The sequence below is a fragment of the Pagrus major genome, chromosome 22 (genome assembly GCF_040436345.1).
Source record: "Pagrus major chromosome 22, Pma_NU_1.0".
Taxonomy (NCBI): domain Eukaryota; kingdom Metazoa; phylum Chordata; class Actinopteri; order Spariformes; family Sparidae; genus Pagrus; species Pagrus major.
Window position 1 is genome coordinate 29,469,715 of NC_133236.1, and position 20,677 is coordinate 29,490,391.

Genomic DNA, 20,677 nt, shown 5'->3' on the forward strand with positions numbered 1-20,677 from the left:
CAGAGGGTTATATTCCCTGTTGCCTTGTTTTACAGCTGACAGACGTAGACGTAACGCGCCCGTTTCCTTCTATGACCCCTTCAACTTACTCTGTCCTTATTTCCATCTGCAGCCAGGTGCAGAAACACCTGTTCCCCCCTCAGGTCAGCTGGGAAAAGAAGTAAAGTCAGTCCTCTTCCTGCTGCCTGTCTTTCCTCCAGTGTTCAATCTGGAGGCTGATCTGCTCTAAGTTAGTTAGTAGGTTTCACAGTGGGTGTGTTTTGGGGACAACGCAGCTCATCCTGAAGCACAGATGAGTCTTTTTCACACTCTCGCAGATCTCGCATTTCGTTTTAATGTGTAATTATTCACATTAAATCATAATTTCGGACCCAATCTTTCATCACCATCTTAAAGGGTTGCGTTGACGTCTCAGGCGCTGCTCTGTGAGAAGTCATCAACAGGCGTTAGTTTTCAACATGAAATGTGTTTCCACCTCAACCTTGGCTCAGAATAGCAGCTGGAAACGGGACGGATGACGCTGCTCTGGCTTGAAAGAAGAAAGAAGAGAGAAGGGAGGAAAAGTACCACTGGGCTGCTTGCTGGATCTTTCCTCTCATCCCCGTCATCACGGCCCTTAACCTCAAAACACACTTCCACAAACAAACAAGTCCCATAAAACACGTTACGTAAGTGAACCACCCACACTGGGCTCACTTGATGCTACGGTGTGGAAGGAGCGATCTTATTTTGGCTCACAGAGATCAGCTTGTTCCCCTCGGCCTCAGATTCTCCACGGCCGCCTTTATTCTCCTCCTCCTCTCAACCACTGCAGTGAAGATGAGTCCACTCCCCCCCCCAGAGGATCCCTCCTCAGGCTTGTGTGAGCATCCCTGTAATTATATTTGCTTAAACAGAGGTCAAATATTAGCTGTGGCCGCGGGGCAGGTTTATTACATTTCCCCGTGAGGGAGAATCTCAGAAGCATGTGTGTCTGTTCTGAGTACTTTCTGCAGGCCTGAAATAACTGAAGAGGCTGCTGAGCTGGAGAGTTTGTTTACAAGGCAAACATTTGCTTCCACTTTTCAAATTAGATTTTGGTGGAGCTGCTGGACCGGTCCAGATTTATGGAAGAGAGGCAGGTTTCCCGTTTTTGTCGTTTGATCCGAAGGAGAGCCAATCATTTTTTATCTATCAGAACCCAAACAGACGAAACCAGTGACAGATAACTGATTGATTACTTAAACAATAACATGGAAATTATAACACTTTAAAACTTTTTCTTTATTTTTTTAAAACTAACAAAAAGATAATAAAAATAAAATAATAAATAATAATAAATAAATGTTTGATTCAGTCTTTAATTTATCTTTCACTGGTCACACACTGAGGTGGGTGTGTCCACACATGTCCAACGCAGTCAAGGGTGTGTGTGTGTGTGTGTGTGTGTGTGTGTGTGGCTAATTTACCAGAAAACATTGGTAGCTAAACACACTGAGCATCAGTCTTTTTAGCTAGCTACCTGAAATTGAATTTCATCTTTGCACAGCTGTAGATTTCTGAACATATTAAAGGTGCCGTTTGTCTCACGACCAACTCGTTAAATATTGGCGCTTTGAGACGTCGGCGGACCCGTCCTGTGAATGAAACCCAAAAATCTACCTTTTGTAAATGTGTTGAGGAAAACAGGAAATATTGTGCGTGAGAAAACTGAGAACATGAGCTCATGAAAGACTGTGAGACTAAATTATATTGATTTATTCTGAAGTATTGGTATTCACTTATATTCTCCACTAATCTGATCATTTGTTTACTGGCTCTTGTCACTTTCAGGGCTCCGTACTTCTCAAACCGACCTCTCAGTCAACGACCCAAATGCCAGAACAAACATTAGTAAAGAACGTTTCTGCAGAACCACAGAGAAGTTCACACTGAACGTTTCTTCGTGTTGCAACATTCACGTTTGTTGAGGATGAACTTTCCATTTCTCTGTTGTCTCCGGTTATGTTTACACACAAAACCCACTTGGTTAGGGTTAGGAAAGCATCACGGTTTGGATTAGATCGGGATGGTCCGGCTTGTGTCGCCACAACAACAGCTGTGAATGTTCACAGGGCTCCTTAAAGACATCCGGTGGTGTGAACTGTAGTCCTGCAGCCTTGTTGGCTCGTCGTGACGCCTCCGTCCCCTCCACCTCCTGATGCGAAAGGTGGCTGATAATCTTATAATCTGAACGTGATTTGCAACAAACGACTTCGTGGCCGCTACCAACAGCGTTTTCCGAGTCCAACACTGGTAAAAAATCCCAGAAAATTTTAAACAAGTGCACAATAAAGGAGGCCGGACAGATGTTAATGTTGCACTGCGTTCAGATTAATGGACTGTCCACAGTGTATAAGCAGCAGGAGCCTGCAGACGGGCTGTAATGTTCAGAACAGCTGGCTCATAAAGGCTGGGAGGATGCAGGCGGTGGGGCCAACAGGACGGAAGCTTTCCTCTGCCCAGTAGCTTCCTGTTTTCAGACGCACGGCTCAAATGAAAGGAAACCGGCTGACCTCAGACTCACTCTCATCTTACAGTCCCACACACCAACAGTGTTTCCAGAGATCGGATGGTTTGCAGTTGCTGTCATGATGAAATAGAGTCATTAACAGGAATCCTTGAATGTGACACGCCCACAGAGATTAGAAACAGTCTTGATGTGACGATCACTGAACCCTCAGCAGTGAAGGTGGGTTCTCACTGATCATCCGAGGCCGACAGGAAGAGTCAGTACTCACGGCTGACACTCGCCATCTAGTGGTGAAGACAGTCAGTAAAAATACAAAGGGCTCCTTCTTCATTTTACTCAGTCGGGCCGCTGGACCCCGTGCTTTCTTTCCATACGGTCTTTGGTTGATATCTTTTATATTAGATCTGAGGATTTGATTTTTAAAAACATGAAAACATGAAAACTGTCATACTGTCTTTCAGATAGAGGTTTACATTCGGTGGACGAGAACCACGGCAGAGATCGAGGTAGTTTAGAGACAAAAGATCCCAACGAATGTCGAATCATTTCTGATCGTCAAGTTTCTGCCCTCCCGACAGAATTAAATGTGAGATGGTACAACAGACACGTTAAATGTTTCATAGATTCTATCAACATTCATACAACATGTGTCTCAACACGTTCAGATGACACGTGTATGAGCTGATGTCATGTCCTGAGATACAGCTGTAGGCCACAGTGTCAAGTGAGAGACCACTGTTCAAGACTGTTTTCAACAGGTTCTGATTAATATAAAAAGATATTTTGTGGATCGACTGTAAGTTTAGAGGGTTCTGGTTATTTTTCTATGTGTCCGAACAGGGAAGAAAGTTAAACGAAGCAGGAATTCTTCGGAGTTCAGTGTTAATGTCAGTCAGCAGCTGTAGGTCGTCAGTAGGTGTCAGTATTCCTACACGAGTGACTCCAGAGAGACGTAATGAGAGTCTGGACGCAGACGACGCTGCGACATCATTCTGGTACTTTTGAAAAGCCTCCACGACAATCTGTGGAAACAGAACCAAAACAAGCCACAACATCGTTTTTTACTTCTGTTAACCGAGTGGTTTCTGTTCCTAAACCTGACCGGACCATGAGCGCAGCGTCGTCACATCATGAAGCTGAAATGAAAGTTTTGGCACATCTGTAGTTTCCAGAAATGTAAAATGTCGCCAACTGGTGACTGAGCTGCAATCAGCTGCTTTACATGTACTGCTTTTCTTTTTCAGGCCGGTATAAATATAATCACTGCTCATCAAACCATTTGGAGAAAAAAAAGGTTTATTTTGAGATTCTGGAAAATAATTTGTGCAAACAAACGTAACGTCGGGATCATCAGATCAACAGCAGCTCATCAAATATTAACAAACACAGTTGAACACACACTTCTGTTTACACACCTGTGTTCAGGTCGACCTGGAGCTGCACTCGTATAACACGGTTCAGTGACCGTCTGTGTTTCAAAGACGTGATATCTGCCTGTAGGCTCTTCAGGTGAACAAGTGACGGGAGCCGACTAGCAAGTTTTCAGACTCAGATTTGATTAATTCCAATAATAATAACAGTTATTTCTTTGTACAGTTGTGGAGCGCTGCTGCAAACACAGCAGCAAAAGTATTTTACACAAGCAGAGTAGAATCAGCAGGTTGTGGCAGACGTCACATTAAATACTTAAAATAAAAGGTGAATCAAAAAAGCAAAAGGAGAACTTCTTCCTCATCGTACTCAGGAGCCTCAGTACTAACTTCCTGGCAGAGCCTCACAGATACTCAATTTTTGGGGCAGATGCCAACACCGATAATAAGGATTTAAGAACGTGGATATATCAGCATACATACAAAATGATCCCTCAAATGTGGTTATCAAACACTTGTGACAAATATATATTTAACAGTTAACAATAAACCTGACTGTCTAAATGGAAATCAGTGCCCTGGAATAGTTAAGTACAGCATGAATTATCTCAGGCACCTTCTTCTGCATTATCATCATATCAACACGTAACGGACAACACATGCTGCGTCCTGGTGACACCAGCAGGGTGGAGCAGGTTTTCCAGATTAAAGCGTTGTCTCTTCAGCACACAGTCGGAGTTCACGCTCCGATGTTCTCGAGCTCGATGACGTCCTCATTCTCCAGTGGGACGTCAGACTGTGAATGCTCAGGTCTGTCCTCTGCAAACTTTTTCACTTTGGTGTCTTTGAGCATTTGTGAGACGAGCCGCTCGTAAAACCACTCGAGGTCCTGAGGGTCCTCTGGCCAGGTGACGTACTCCTTCCTCTGGACGAACGTTCTGACTGCGTTGTACTTCATCAGCTGGTAGTGAGGCACCTTGAGTCACATGTCAGAGACACAGGTTGAACAGTTGATTATTTTAAACACATTTCTACCCACACGTAGACGAAACTTAACAAACACAAACAAAAATGACACTTCTAAATACAACTTTTAGCAACTGCCAGAGAACGAATGAAAACAATGAAATTCGGGAACTTCAACACACCTTTCCTACCACCAACATAATCAGGACATTTGTCAGCTCCTCCAGCATCCGGCCCTGTGCAAGACTGAACGCCTCCAAGCACCAACCGTCTGGAAAGAAGCATGACCCGATTAGTTTCTGTTGCCTCTTTGATATTTCAATTAATTATGTGACTCCTGTACCTTCAAGGAACTCCTTGGAGACGACGCACACTGTCTTCCTGCTGCTCCAGATGGCGTCTCTGATGTTGGAAATGTGATCCACGCCTGGCAGGAAGTCTCTGGCCTCAAAACAACAGCGGAAGAGGTTCTCCTCTGAAAACTGGTTATCCAGCCTCTTCAGCAGAGCAGCCTCCACCCACCTGTAGTCACTGTTGCTAAAACAGAAGAAGGCGTCATACTGCACATCGTCCACAGGAGGGACCGGTTTGGGGCCTTCGAGAACCCGACCAACGATCTTCTTGTAGATGATGAATATGCGCCCTCGGAGATGAGCGTAAACAATCCCACTTATAATGACCATGACCACGACGAGAGCAGAGAAGATGAAGAGGACAAACTTGAGCTCTTGGACGTCCTTTTCGTCGTCTTCCTCACACGGCTCGATGATCGTGGAGTAATTCAGCAGAGGAAGGTTATGGACAGCGGCTGGAAACTCACATCTGTACTCCCCAACCGGGCTCAGGAAGGTTGTATTTGTCACATTTAGCCACTGCAGGAAACTCTCCAGATGGCAATCGCAGTGGAACCGATTTAACGCAAGGTTGAGGGAGCTGAGAAACTGAAAAGTCGTGGGGTCTGGTGAGGCTAGGAAGTTGCTCGTGAGGTCAAGTCTTTTCAGACTGACCGGAAAGACGCCAGGCTGCAGATAGGTTAAGGCGTTGTAGGAGAGGTCGATGTTTATGATCGACCTCAGACCTCTGAAAATTCCTTCTGGGAGAGTCGCTAGTGAGTTAAAGCCTATATATAGAGCAAGCAGGTTCTCTAGATGATCAAACAGGTCAAGGCACCTCCCCTGCATCCAAATCATCTGCAGGGAACTGTCATGGAGATCCAACACTTGCAAACTATTATTATAAGGTGCTGAAATGCTCGGACTTAGCGTGCACCACTTGATGAAGTTGCCGCCATAGAAGAACTTCTGGAGACGATTAAAATGAGAAAAAATGACATAAACATCCTCCAAGTTTGTTAATCTGTTTTCTGAAACATCGACATAGATACTGTTCATGGCCAAGTTGGTGAGATTATACAGTGAACTCAACTTATTGTCGGCCAGAACGAGATAATCCAAATTTGGCAACGACGCAGGAAACCCCATGTCTCGGAGTGAGTTTCCTGTCAGATATAAAGCTCGTAATAAAGGGAGACCGCTGAACGCTCTGTCTCCCAAAACACCGATGTGGTTGTAAGACAGGTCCAGCACCCTCAGGTCCATCAGATTGGCGAATGTTTCCGAACGTATTTCTCCGAGGAGGTTGGATGACAGGTTGAGCATTCGTAAATGTCCTTGAAGACCATCGAAGGCATTTCTTTTAATCTGATTGATTTTGTTTTTGGAAATGTCAATAATTCTTGCCACCTTTAGATGATTGAAAACGGCCCTCTGCAAAGCAAATATCCAATTACCAGACAGATCTAACTGGTCGACCGCACTGAGGCCCTCGAATGTACTTTCATCTGGATCAGGGAGGTTGTCGTATGAAAAGCCTTTGCCCACATGTCCGGAGAATTTGAGACGAGTAATTGAAGTCCCCGCTATTGCTTTGAAGAATTGACGCGATGAGTCCAAGTTGAACCCACTGCCAGATAAGTCAAGGACCTCAAAGGTCATCCATTTAAAGGGGTTCCCACATCTTCCCCAGTCAAAATCTTTGCTATTCATGTTGTTTAAGTGATTAGAGTTCAAGTTCAGGAGTTTGAAGTGTATTCCCTGGAAACCGGCGAGATCGTCTTCACATAATCTTTCAATCGGATTCAATTTGAGGTTCAGCTCTTCGAAATGCGTGAGTGCAGAGAAGAACCGCCCAGGTCGGAGTCTCACGATTCGGTTACCAAAGAGGTCGAGCATTTCTAGGGACACGAGCGGTTCCAGATAACTCTCAGCCAATATGGAGTCTTTCAGGTTGCAATGATCCAAAAAGAGCTGCTGTAAATTGCTTAGTCCTTTAAATGCCCGCGGCTCCAGCTGAAGGCCAACATTGTCTCCGAGGACCAGCTTTCTCAGATTTCTCTGCATGAGGAAAGAACCGTTCCTTATGACGAGCGGCACGTTCTGCTTTCCCAGATCCAACCGTAGCAGCTGCTCGTAGCGTCTGAGCGAGGTGCTGTTGATTTCACTGATGTAATTCATCTCCAGGAAGAGGTGGGTGATGTCCGGAGGAAGAGCGGGAACCCAGTAGTGGCGCTGTAAGGCGCAATAAGCTCTAAGTCCATTCAAAATGCATGATTGGTAGCATGTGGATACCTGCAGGTGGGAAGATTAGATCACGTCTGTAAACTGTAAAAATAACTGAATTGTTTGATATTTTAGGAAATCAGCTTATTTGCTTTCTTGCAGAGAGTTAGATGAGACGATGGAAACCACAGACGTTATAAGAGAGGAGACGACCCACTTCAAGCATTTCACAACAACAACAGTTTCGATGGATCAGATGCGGCTGCAGACTTCACAGAATTACCAAGAAAGGTTCGACGATTCAAACATTAGACATTAAACTCGCATTTTGTTCAAGTTGTGTGGATGAACAGACGCCGTCACATCACACAACTCTGGAGCAGAAAGACGTCGGCGTCACGAAACCCTGAACACAGGTAGAAGAATAACCAGCAGTAAAAAGTGTTTCAGCCCTTGTTTTGGGGCAGACTCTCCAAACTTTTTAAGCGGCTTTTATCAAATTTGACCCGTTTTGTCCTGGTTCTCTCCCCATTCATTCAGATAAAGTCCTGCCGGGTCGTGTTAACTTAACCGTGTCTCTCACGACTGTATGATGAATACTGCACTGGAGCCAAAGACCGGATAGCTTAGCTTAGCATGAAGACTCAAAACAGCATCGTTTGGGTTTTTCTTAATTCTGCTTGGCCGGTTTTGTTAGTGTCGGCCAGGCTAGCTAGCTGTTTCCCCCTGTCTTCATATTTTGTGCTAAGCTAAGCTAAGCTAAGCTATCCGGCTGCTGGTGTTAGCTTTATATTTGCTAAACAAATAAGACGGTGGTATCCATCTTCTCAAACGACTCTCGCCAGGCAAGTGAATGAGCATATTTTAAATTTAACATTTTCTAAAACATCAAACTCTTTCTTGAATTCTCGTCTGATTCTCAGATTAGATTTACATTTTTAAACTTATTTTCTGGCTACTAAGTGTTCAGTTTAGGAAGAGAAGCACAACTGATCAGCTCTGAGATCAATATTATTCACATACCTGTAGGTACAAGCCGGCGACGACCAAACGGAGAGCCGGTGTCCACATTCTGTCCTCGCTCTGACAAGATGTCCACACAGAAAGTCAACAGATGAGCAAAGCTTGAAGCCTGAACTGTGACAGAGTTTACTCAGCAGGTTCATGGTTCACTGATGTTTCACTGTCGTCCACGACCACTCAATGATAAACCTCCTGTAAACAGCTGACATGTTTGCTGTGAGCTAATCAAATGTTTCATATCGTCTCATGATTATTACTTCTGTTGCATCTGTCACTTTCTAGGTTTTATTGGAGTTTACACCTTCAGATTTATTAAGTACGGACAGTTTCAGGTTTACTTCACATTATTGTCACATTCAATCTGAGTAAACATTATAATATTTCCACTCTAATACAGGAACTCTTGCTGGGGTCGGCTGATGAGTTATTACAGAGTGAACCCGACATCACTGTGGCCTCTTCCTTGTTTTAAAGGCTGCATTACTGTGAAGTGATGTCATTTTTCTGAAATCACCACATTGTAGCGACTCCTATCAGTTTTATCCACGGCTGCCTGAACTTAAATACCTGAATAGCATGAACACCAGTAACCAAGCTGGAAGTTTGCTCTCATCAGGAGCAACAGGAAATCAGTTCAGTTCAAAAATACTTTATTTATCCCGGGAGATATAAAGCAAACGGCTCACTGGCTTCCTGCTCGTACTGTCCTGCATTGTGTCGTTTTGGGGAGTTTAGATAATCTTCCAGGAAATTCTGCTTTTTCTCTCATGACTGGAAAACTGGTCAGCTGTTTTCCAGCTTTTGTAATTAAATAAAGTTCTGTAATTTCAAGTTTCAAGTTGTCTCTGGTAGTGGATGTTTAGCAGGGAAGTCGCTCTTCATAGCTGATTGTGACATTATATAAATACATATCGTCCTTGCTCCTGTGACGTCATACTGGAGTACTGGTTTCTTGAGACTTATTATTTGTGAAAATGCAAATAAAAGGGCCATTTCGCTGTTTTTCTCACGTCTTCACCACATGAGACCAGGTCCAGGTCCAAAACCACTCAACTCAGACTCATCAGATCTGGACTGTGAACCAGTTTCAGACCGGTCCACTGTGTAATTAAATCTCATTTCATCTCCCCCATATTAATTACGTTTTCCAGTCCTCACGACACATTCACAGACTTTACTGCACGACGAAGCTCCATTTTACAGACCAGACACCGACACGTGAAGCGGCTTTACTGTTCCTCTCCACAGATGTGGTCTGAAGGTGAAGATATAAAGGTGAGTGTTACCTGCAGCTGCTGTTCAGCGCCAGTGTTTCCAGTGTTTCCAGTGTTTGAGCCTCGGTCCTCCTGCAGACTGCCGCCTCTCCTGTCACTGCTCTGCACAGTCCGACACCTTCTCACATGTTCCGGTTGTTTCCGTCCTGCAGACTGAGGAGTGTGGCAACATCCCGAGTGAGCTAATGTCCTCATGTGAAGACAGCTTTCCTGAGTTTCGCTTCAGTTGTTGCGCAACGTCCTCATATTATGTTCTGCTTCACTGGGCGGCACGAAGCCAGAACCAACAGATTTCTGTGTGACGTGACACAATAAACGGACCTGAAGGACGCCGAAATAACGACATCATAATGCTGCCGTGTAAAAAGCCTGAAGTCGTGTTTCACCAGGTGCGTCAGCCAGACGACGAGCTGACGACTTTTAAAACGCTTGTTCCCTGAATGGAGCTCGGATCGATCAGAGATATGCTGCGCTGAGACGTATTTCCAAAACTTACCAGGTAGCCCGTCCTTCTCACTCACTTTCCTCCAGGCAGCTCATTATTCGTCCTGTCTAGTATTCATCCATTCATCCATTCATCCATTCATCCATTCATTCATTCAACCTTTATTTAAATCTCGAAAAATCACTGAGGGCAATCACTCATTTTCAATGATGTCGAGAGCACAAATACAAATAAAAACAGAATAGGTGCATAAATGTGATAACAAACAAACAACATAACAACAACAACAACACAATCACAGCGAATAAACAGAACGAGTACATAAGAATGATAACAGGTGAGAAGCAGAGTGACAGGATACAAATAAAACGGGAAGAAAGTGCTTAAAATGATACGAAACTGCAGAACACAGAACGACAAAACACAGAAAACAGGCGCATAAAAGAGAAATGGCCGACAACAGAGGGAAGCTGGACGCTTTCAGCAGGCAGCAGCAAATATACAGGAGGAAACTCAACAGCTCACTGGTTACTTTAAAGAAACATCTACCTTTTTATAAATAATATAAAGTCTACTACTCATACTGTGTTGTGTCGTTCGGGGGAGTTTGAATAATGTTCCAGGACAACACAAGGTTTTCCAGGACAACACAAGGTTTTCCAGGACAACACAAGGTTTTCCAGGACAACACAAGGTTGTGTATCACTGTTTGCATTCAATGACTGTAACTAAGTACATTTACTTAAGTACTGCACTGTACAGTTTTGGAGGACTTGTACTTCATGTGAGTATTTTCACTTGCTGCTACTTTATACTTTCACTAAGTATTGTACTTTTTACTCCACTACATTTGTTTGATAACTTTAGTTACTAGTTACTCTGCAGATTACATTCTGCATCAGAGCCAAAGTAGCACATTTTAAAATGTATTTGTTTAATCGGCAATCAACTAAAAAAGACACTAGTAAGTAATATTTGAACACAATAACTGAAGTACAGTGTAAACCAGATTTAGTTTAAACTCGAGTTAATTATTCTTGTGTGTTTTGTGATCCACAGATAATTAACAGACTTCCCAGCATGCATTGCTCAATGAGAGTAAAAACCCTCTGGAGACTTTTGTTTTTTATAGTTTGAAGAACTCGACGTGTCTTTAATACGTTTCAATCAGGGCCGTAGCCAGGATTTTAGAAATACTGAGGTCCTGCCCTCCTCCTCCACCTCCTCCTCTTCCTCCTCCTCCACCTCCTCCTCTTCCTCTTCCACCTCCACCTCCTCCTCCTCCTCCACCTCCTCCTCTTCCTCTTCCTCCACCTCCTCCTCCTCCTCCAGCTCCTCCTCTTCCACCTCCACCTCCTCCTCCTCCTCCTCCACCTCCTCCTCTTCCTCTTCCTCCACCTCCTCCACCTCCTCCTCTTCCTCTCCCTCCTCCTCCACCTCCTCCTCCACCTCTTCCTCCTCCACCTCCACCTCCTCCTCCACCTCTTCCTCCTCCACCTCCACCTCCTCCTCCACCTCCTCCACCTCCACCTTCACCTCCTCCACCTCTTCCTCTCCCTCCTCCACCACCTCCACCTCTTCCTCTTCCTCCACCTCCTCCTCCACCTCCTCCAGCTCTTCCTCCTCCTCCTCCTCCTCCACCTCCACCTCTTCCTCCTCTTCCTCTTCCTCCTCCACCTCCTCCTCCATCCATACATCAGGAACATTTTGAAAACTACATTATAAATCTGTTTCTCTGCATTTTGAAATAGTATCAATGCCAACAAATACATGAAAACTGAAGATAAGTAACAAATACGGCCAATTTTGACTTGAATTCATTAAACTTATTTCTGTGCTAAAAAGAACTTATTAACACTTTATAATAACCAACATTAATAAATGGTACATTTATAGATAATTAGATTAAGTGAAGTAATTTTACTGTTCAGAAACAATAAAAATGATTAATAAAACATGTATTAAGTAATTTTAAAGGTTAAAAACATCAGTTTCATCTCTGATGGCGTCAGAATAATGTTTATAAATGAACTACACAGTATTTATTAACCATTTACAGTATCATGAACATCAACTGCAACTTTCCAATAAACAACTGCTCATAAATACTTTATAAAGCATTTCATTGCTTGTTAACAGTTAAATAAAGTTTGATTAACTATAAATATGCCGTTATTAATCATATAGAATTATTTATTTTAATGATATAACACATATTATAAAGTCTTACTAAATAAATATTTATGTATCAAGAGATCAGAGATCAGAATAAATACGGAGGTGGTGACCTCAGTGAACTCTGTGGTGGCTTCGCCCTGACTTCAATAAAGACGTGTTTGTTAATAAAAACATTACTAACATGATCACTATTATATTATAATGTTATTGAATCCAGAATCACATCTGGTGTAAATGTGGAGGAATGTGTTTTTATCTGTGCTCACATGTAAAGTAACTGAGCAGCTGGAGGTTTGTGCTGATGGATCAGATATTAAAGGGTCGTTCTGTGTAGTTTAATATTACTTTATGTGCTGCTTATTTAACTTAACATTGTTATTTCTGTACAACTAAGACTCCTGAAGAGAAATAATTAATGTGAACTAATGATTCTGAGTCAAAACTAAACACGTCAGCAGGAACAAGTCAACTCATTCAGGATCCAAATGTGTCAGTTCGGTGGTTTGTCCACACGATGGCGCAGTCCGCCTGTCTGGAGCAACACGGAGCGACCACAAGAAGGAGACACACGTGTTCGTTCACATGTTTATCATTCAACACAAACTTTAAACAAACTTTAAACAAACTTTACTCTACAAAACAAAGTTCTTTGTCATGTTTTATTACATTGCATCTGTTGTATGTGAGTTGAAGTGCAGATCTTCATCCGTCAGAGAAAAACTGTTAATGTTTCTGTTGTGAGTAAAGTGACGTCACTGTCTTTATTTTTTACATCCTTCCGAACCCGTCCAACACAGTCTCTGAAGACCTGTCTGCGAGGCTTGTCCTGTACATTCACATGTCGCTCCAGCTGCCTCTCAGGCGCTCTAAGTGTCACTCATCACGTGCCGTAGACCGTGCGCTTCCTCCTCCCGCGCCTTGAGCGCATCGGCGCTCTCCGGCTTCCCTCTGCCGCAGAGGATGTGATGAGCCAGAAACACCACCAGCACAATGAAGAAGACGGTGCAGAGTATGATGCCCACCAGCCCCCCCACTGTCACCCCGGAGGGCTGCCTTGTTGGCTCTGGATGTGGCACAGATGATGTCCCGGGGGTGTCCGGGGTCGGGGTCGCTCCGGAGCCCTCCGTCCCTCCTTCTGAGTCCGTGTCATCGTCGGTTTTTACGCATTTGTACTGGTTGACTAGTGTAAATCCCGAAGAGCACGAGCACAGGTAGCTGCCAAATGAGTTCTTACAACCTTGATCACAATAAAAGAAAGAGCACTCGTCAATGTCGATGCAGAACGTCGCCCCCCCCCTCTCCTCTGCTATGTACCCCTCGGGGCAGTAGCACTGGAGCCGGTCGTTCGGGTCGCACTCGGCGGGACATTCCTCTTTCCCGCAGTGAAGTTTACACTTGTTCGGTGAGTTTGGATCCTCTTTGTATCCATCATAACAGGAGCACGTGTAGCTGCCAGCAGTGTTTGTGCAGATGTGCTCGCACGGAGCGGACATGCACTCGTTCTCGTCGACGCACAGGCCGCCGGTCATCTTGTATCCGTCCTCGCAGACGCACTGAAACCCGCCGACGGTGTTGACGCACTTGAAGTTCTCTCCGGGACACTGCCGCTCGTCCGTGCAGTCGTTGAAGTCCACGCACGACCTGCCGTCCTTCGCCAGCTTAAAGCCGTGGTCACACACGCACGCCCAGGAGTCCCCCTTATCGTAGCAGGCGTGTGCGCAGCGCAGCGGCAGGCACGGGTCCTCTATGGCCACCTCGCAGGTGACTTTGTTCGCGGGGCTGACGCTCTGGCCCGGCGGGCAGTAGCAGGACGGCTCCTTGTCGGGGTTTGTTGCGCATTTGTACTCGCACCCACCTTCGTGTATCTCGCAGCTCCAGGGCGCCTGCAGCCACTGCTCTGTGAAGCACACGTATTTACTCTCAGCTGGCATCCTGATGGCCGTGCTTCCAGGGGGCAAAGACAGCAGGTCCTCCCCTCCGAACCCCATGGGGGTCCTGTAGGTCACAGACTCGCCCTCTGCAGCCGCCAGACTTTTGCACGGGTCACTGAAGCTGTACTCGCAGAGGAACCCGGCTGCGTGTTGGGCGCATGCTTCCCGGGTCCACTTAAAGTCGTCCACTGGGGAAACGGAGACGCAGCGACCAGAGGAGCAGCTGCTGTCCAAAGGTGACGCCCAGTTGAAGAAGTCACTCTCGCTGTCTTTGGTGACCCACTCGAAGCCGTTCAGCGCGGCAGCAGCGTCAGGGCAGCCGGCTGTCAGATGTAAACCGATCCAGAACCGCCCTGTGAAGTTTCCCAGCAAGATATTAAGAATATCATGGGACACGGACGAGCGCACTGTCATTAAGTGTCCTCCCAGATCTCCACATTGTCTCCGCGCGGTTTCATAATCGCTGGGATCTTGAAACACAGTGAAACACTCGTTCCCGATGCAGTAACCGTTACTCGGCTCCGTCCCGCCGGTTCTTCCCATCTGGAGAGTCAACAAGACGACACACAGTCCCGTGACAGCCTTCATGTTTCACCCTCGGTGGTGTCCGTTTAGTCTGTTGGCTTATTTGTTGGAGAAAATGTTTTGCGCTTATTTATAACCCCCCAACTCCATGTTAGTGCCCCGGCAGAGGAAGGAAGCAGTTTAATCAGCCTCCAGAAAGTTGCTCCTCTGCAGGCGGACCACATCCCCAACAATTACGCTCGGCTCTTACGCACGAACGCACAGAAGCCGTGCGCACGCAAGGGGGCTATACCCAACGCCCCCTGCTCCAAATAGCCCCTCCCTCACTCCCCTCTGCACAAAGCACCAGTCTGAATAAGCTGTTTACACGTGATCACACTTTAAATGAAGTGAAGTTAAAATTCCGACAGTTAAAGGACATTACAACACATTTCCACTCGTTTCTGACAGAACTCGTTTCTTAAATAAGACAAAAAGGAGGTTAAGACTGTTTTAGACAAAGATTTCTTCTTTATTAACCGTTCTACTTTTCATTTACAGTTATTATTTTTTTATGTAGCCTATAACTATTCTGGTATGAATATTTCTCAGGTACTGTGACACCGACACACACAGTGATCACGCTTGTTCCAGCAGTGCACAGATGAAGGTTTACAGAAGTATAAATACAGCAGAACGTATATAAATACATACAAGCCTTTTGTGGGTCGAACACAAACTATGCAGGTCGAGAAGAAGAAGAAGAAGAACCAAAATTTCACAGGAAGCATCGAAGTACAATGAACCAAAATGTAAAAAACAAAAAAACAAAACTTGATATGTCACAAACCAGTTACATAAAAATATCTGACGTGAAAACAGAGACCAAAAAAACACAATAACGTCTCCAGCTGAAGCGAGCGCTGGCAGTCAGGCTGTTATAAGACGTGTGGCGGGTCAGACTGAGGCGGGTCAGACTGAGGCGCATGTCGTAGCAGCAGTTTTACATTCATGTGTAGTTGAAAGCAGCGTGTTAGACAGGACAGTTAACGACTTTCAACCTCATGTACGTGACAGCAGGAGGAGTGAGGAGCCAGGAGAGCACCTCAGGATTATCAGTGAACACGGCCATCACATTACATTTCTAATATTCTACATTCAACAGAACTGAGACGGTTCTGTTCGGTGTTATTTGCAGTATAAACAGTAAATGTCTCAGAATCAACTCGGCTCCCAAATCAGGCCCTGCAGAGTCACGAGTCAGCGTTTAGGAGGAACAGAGCTTCGACTTTGTCTCCAAAACTAAGTTGACGAACACGCGAAACATTTCAGAATGTGGGTTTGTCCCTTTGGGATGATGCGGGTCAGGTTCAGGCACATGACAGCGACCCGCTGAGCCTGACAACACGCAGCCGGGAGTTAACATGGATCAGAAACAGGGCCGTAGCTCCCACTGAGGACACTGAGGTCATTATAATAAACAATGCTATATGATCAATAATGAAACATTTACAGTCTATTAAATGTAATTTAATAGTTATTTGCTTTTAAATGCTTTATAAACAATTAATGAGCAGTTCTTTAGTGGGAAGTTGCAGCTGATGTTCATAACACTGTAAATGGTTAATAAATCATTATTTGGACTCAGTATTTCTAAAATCCTCGCTACGGCCCGGATCAGAAACAGTTCCTATGGCAACCGATACATCCCAAAACAAACAGCGGTTTGCGTCAAAAGTAGATTTACATTATGTCATAAACCAAAAAAACTATGTAATTTAATTACATGAGCAAAGCATCAGTCACGGTGAGTCACTGTGGCTGCGTGACGCACAGGCCGACACACCGGCAAACACTGCAGGCACAGTTTAAAGAGGTGTTAACAAAAAATACAAAACATACAAAAAATACAAAAAAAATACAAAAAAACAATTTGAACTTTGTCTTTCACAAATACAGTGTGTTTTACAAACATTATGTGGAATGTTACATTTCTCACAGACCACTGGATGAGGAGACATTTTGTTTAAACTACAGCCCAGAACAGTGAGATTACAGTGAGATCACAGTGAGATTACAGTGTGATCACAGTGAGATCACAGTGTGATCACAGTGAGATTACAGTGAGATCAGACAGCAGCAATGAGACATCGGACATCAAACTGATTCTGTCTTTTGTCTTCACGTGAGACGTTTAAAGTTTGCTGGACCTGAACGCTGCAGGATGTGGATCAAAAAGTAAAGGAATAATTTTGAGATTATTTTTAACAGATATTTCAGTTGAAGGTGAACGATCATCAGAACTATTAACGTCATGATGATGAGGCGTTTGTTGGGGTCCGTCCCAAACAAACATGTCTTCTTAAATCTGGAGACAACGTTTGCAGCCCGGGACGTCTCTGCAGCTCTGAGAGGAAGTTGGACAGAATGTAACGAGAGTTGGAAATTAAAATTGGCGTGATCAGCAGAAGTTAAAGCCAACCAGCTGAAAGCTTCCTGGAAATGTATTAAAGAAATGTTTTTATAAAGTAATGCTCGGGGGAACAAGTGGGGATGTGACGATACATCGATCCGGACCGATGCAAAGTGAAAACATCGATACGTATCGTTAAGATACGCCTTTATTTTGAAATTCCCACGTCACAGAGCTTTGTTTTTATTAAAGTCAACAGATTGCTTCCATTTCAATGTCTGGAGCCACTGATAAAATAATATTTAAGTCATAAAACTGTCAAATCATATTTTAGTTGCTTTGTGTGAGTTGATATAAATGTAACTGATTGTGTTAAATGGACGATATCGTCTCATATCGATCGCAGGCTCCTGTATCGAATCCAATCAACATCGTATCGCAGCAGACTGTGATATCAGCAAATATCTTATCGTTGTCCAAAGAATCGATATGATATCGTATCGTGATCGTGAACTTGAGATTCAAACCACCTAATAATTTGTGGGTCATTTCAAAGATTTGTCAGAGATGTTGCTTGGTAACGATCACCTACTTACTTTAAAAAACATATATCATTTTTATTCCTATAGCCATACAGTGTCTCTTCATTTGATTATTCGATACTTCACAGCTTGTGATCGCTTGCAGCTTTTAAAGATAAACAGTTTCCCATTCAGACTGTCAGCGGATAAAGATCCCACACTGTATATCTGATGTCTCTGAGCAGACGAGCACTGTGACATGAGAACAGGGTCAAAGGTGTGTGATTAAGGTATTTGTGAGTCATTCTTCAGAGATTTGTCGAAGGATAACCTCTTGTACGTCTCCGTGGACACCTGCTGCAGATGGAAAATATCAATATTTTGATGTTTCAAGGGGGAGAGCTCAAACCTGCCGCACCGTCTGAACATGTTCAGCACCAGGAGGATCAGCCCGCCACACAACAGCCCGAACATGAAGATACCCAGGGCGCTGCCGGCCTTGATGTAAGAAGGCACTGAGGCTGGGTCGGTGCTGGCCTCTGTGGGGTTTACAACAGCCGAGCCGGATCCATCATAGTCGTCCACCGGCTCTTCAGTCGGTTCACACCTGAACCCTTTGTACAGCGTGTACCCCTCATTGCACAAACACCTGTGGCCACCGAGGAAGTTCTCACACTTGTGATCACACTGCTCATTCTCACACTCATCTATGTCACTGCACATTGCTGTGTCGTTCACCATGTGCAGGATGTATCCATCGGGGCAGTCACACTGACGCATGTCTGCGTCCCCATTCTCAGTGTTTTTGTCGCATCTGGCCAGACAGTCTCTCTCTGTGCAGTGCATCTTACACTTGGTGGGATCTTTGGCTGACACCCTGAAGCCCGCGTTGCACACACACTCATAAACACCATTGGATTTGTTACAGTTCATGTGCTCACACTTGAGACAGATTGAAACGTCCACACACACTCCATCCTCTGGCTCGAAGCCCTCTCTGCACCAGCACTGGAAGCTCCCCTGTGTGTTCTTGCACTGCTCCCCCTCACCTGTGCACGGGTCGTCCTCTTCACACTCATTCACGTCCACACAGCTCTTCCCGTCCTGCGCCAGTCTGTAGCCTTTGCTGCACTTGCACACATACGCGTCGCCCTCCCGCTGGCACTCTTGCGCGCAGCGGGCGCACGGACCTGCGCCGCAGGTGATTTTGTTGGGGTGGAGGGATTGTCCCGCGGGACAGACGCAGGTGTGTCGTTTGTTCGCTTCCGTCGAGTTGCAACTGTGCTCGCAGCCGCCATCCAGCACCTCACAGGCCCAGGGAGCTGCCATCCAAACCCCCGAGAAACACAAATGCCTCGAGTCCGGATATTCACCGCCGACCTTCTCAACTACAGCTACAGTTGCTTGTGGAAACGTTTCGGAATCCAAAACCTCGAAGCCCCCGTACCCCTGGTACTTCACCTGTGCGCCTCCAGCTGCCTGCACGGGACTGCAAGGCGCCTCGAGTGTGTACTGGCACAGATATCCGTTCAGATGCTCACTGCACAGCCCCGACAGCACCTCCAGCTTCTGTTCCGCCGTCACGGAGACGGAGGAGCAGTTTTGGAGACCTGCCGACGCCTCCTCCGTCGTCCTGCCGGCGCCGTGCAGCTCCAGCCAGAACCTCCCGCTGAGGCCGCGGGGCAGAGCCGCCAACATGTTCACCAAGTCCGTCTCACTGTACGTGAATAACTGTCCGAGCGAGGTTTTGCAGCTTTCCTGTGCGCCTGGAAAGTCCTGGGGCTTCTGGAAAAGCGCAAAACACTGATTCCCGACGCAGTGTCCGTACTGAGAGAGGACCGTTTCCTCCAGCCCGCAGAGGAAAACCACGCAGATAAGCAGCGCGTTTCTCACAGGAGTCATGATGTCGATGTTAGGAAAGCTGCCGACGGGAGTTTAAACCTCTGTGCTCGACGATCCGAAGTTGATAAAGCGACTGGAAGCTGACATAGTCCCGTTTATAAAGGCCTCCGACTGAAGTCTGTTTTTTTTGTTGCGTCGGGCAGCGAGGAAGGAAGTCCCGGCGGCCAGCGGCTCAACCCGGCGTGATTACTCAACCCCCCCGCGGGCCAAAATCCTTATCTCAAAGCGAATGGCCCATCAAAACACACACACACACACACACACACACACACACACACACACACACACACACACACACACACACACACGGGTACATGAACTTTTAATAAGAGGAGGATGAAGAAAAATCCCACAATCCTCCTGTGAGCGACCCTGAGTGACGCTCTTGTCAAAGTTTCAGGCCAATTTTGACTTAAATTAATTAAACTTATTTCTATATAACAATAACTTATTAACACTTTATAATAATCATCGTTAATAAATGATACGTTTATAGATAATTAGATTTAGTGAAGTAATTTTACTGTTTAGAAACAATAAAAATGATTAATAAAACATTTAAGTAAGTGTAAAGGTTAAAAACATCAGTTTCATCTCTGATGGCGTCAGAATAATGTTTATAAATGAACTACACAGTATTTATTAACCATTTACAGTATTATGAACATTAATCACAACTTTCCAATAAACAACTGCTCATTAATACTTTATAAAGCCTTTCATTGCTTGTTAACAGTTAAATAAAGTTTGATTAACTTAAATATGCTGTTATTAATCATAAAGAATCGATTGTTTAAATGATATAACACATATTATAGTCTTACCATGTATATGTATATATATATATATATATATATATATATATATATATATATATATACTTTATATATATAAAGTATATATGTATTAAGATATCAAAGATCCATTCACATCAGTGAATAAACGAGCTGTTCTCAGAGGAAAATAAGGTCCCAGAACACTGTTTGAAGTTAGACAGGTGGCAGGGTCCGCCACATATAAACACAGTAAAACTGTATAAATCGTGTTGTCCTTTAAAGTCAGTTTGAAAACAAAGATAGTTTGTTTATTTAGAAAAAAATC

At 44.7% G+C, this 20,677-nt stretch overlaps 3 protein-coding genes across 3 annotated transcripts; all 3 read right to left on the reverse strand.

Annotated features, from left to right (window-relative positions):
* Positions 1-4,156: 4,156 nt before the first annotated feature.
* LOC141018127 (toll-like receptor 5) lies at positions 4,157-9,910 on the reverse strand. Its single transcript, XM_073493022.1, has 5 exons — positions 9,695-9,910; positions 8,409-8,468; positions 5,171-7,454; positions 5,010-5,098; positions 4,157-4,837 (listed from the first exon to the last, which is right to left on the reverse strand). Exons 1-5 carry the CDS (start codon positions 9,875-9,877, stop codon positions 4,601-4,603), a joined length of 2,853 nt encoding a protein of 950 aa, XP_073349123.1. The 5' UTR covers positions 9,878-9,910; the 3' UTR covers positions 4,157-4,600.
* Positions 9,911-12,878: 2,968 nt separating this feature from the next.
* On the reverse strand, positions 12,879-14,918 carry thbd (thrombomodulin). Its single transcript, XM_073492926.1, has one exon. The coding sequence runs from the start codon at positions 14,822-14,824 to the stop codon at positions 13,172-13,174; it is 1,653 nt and encodes a 550-aa protein (XP_073349027.1). The 5' UTR covers positions 14,825-14,918; the 3' UTR covers positions 12,879-13,171.
* A 333-nt stretch (positions 14,919-15,251) lies between these two features.
* Positions 15,252-19,651, reverse strand: LOC141018540 (thrombomodulin-like). Its single transcript, XM_073493543.1, has one exon. The coding sequence runs from the start codon at positions 19,574-19,576 to the stop codon at positions 17,960-17,962; it is 1,617 nt and encodes a 538-aa protein (XP_073349644.1). The 5' UTR covers positions 19,577-19,651; the 3' UTR covers positions 15,252-17,959.
* Positions 19,652-20,677: the final 1,026 nt, after the last annotated feature.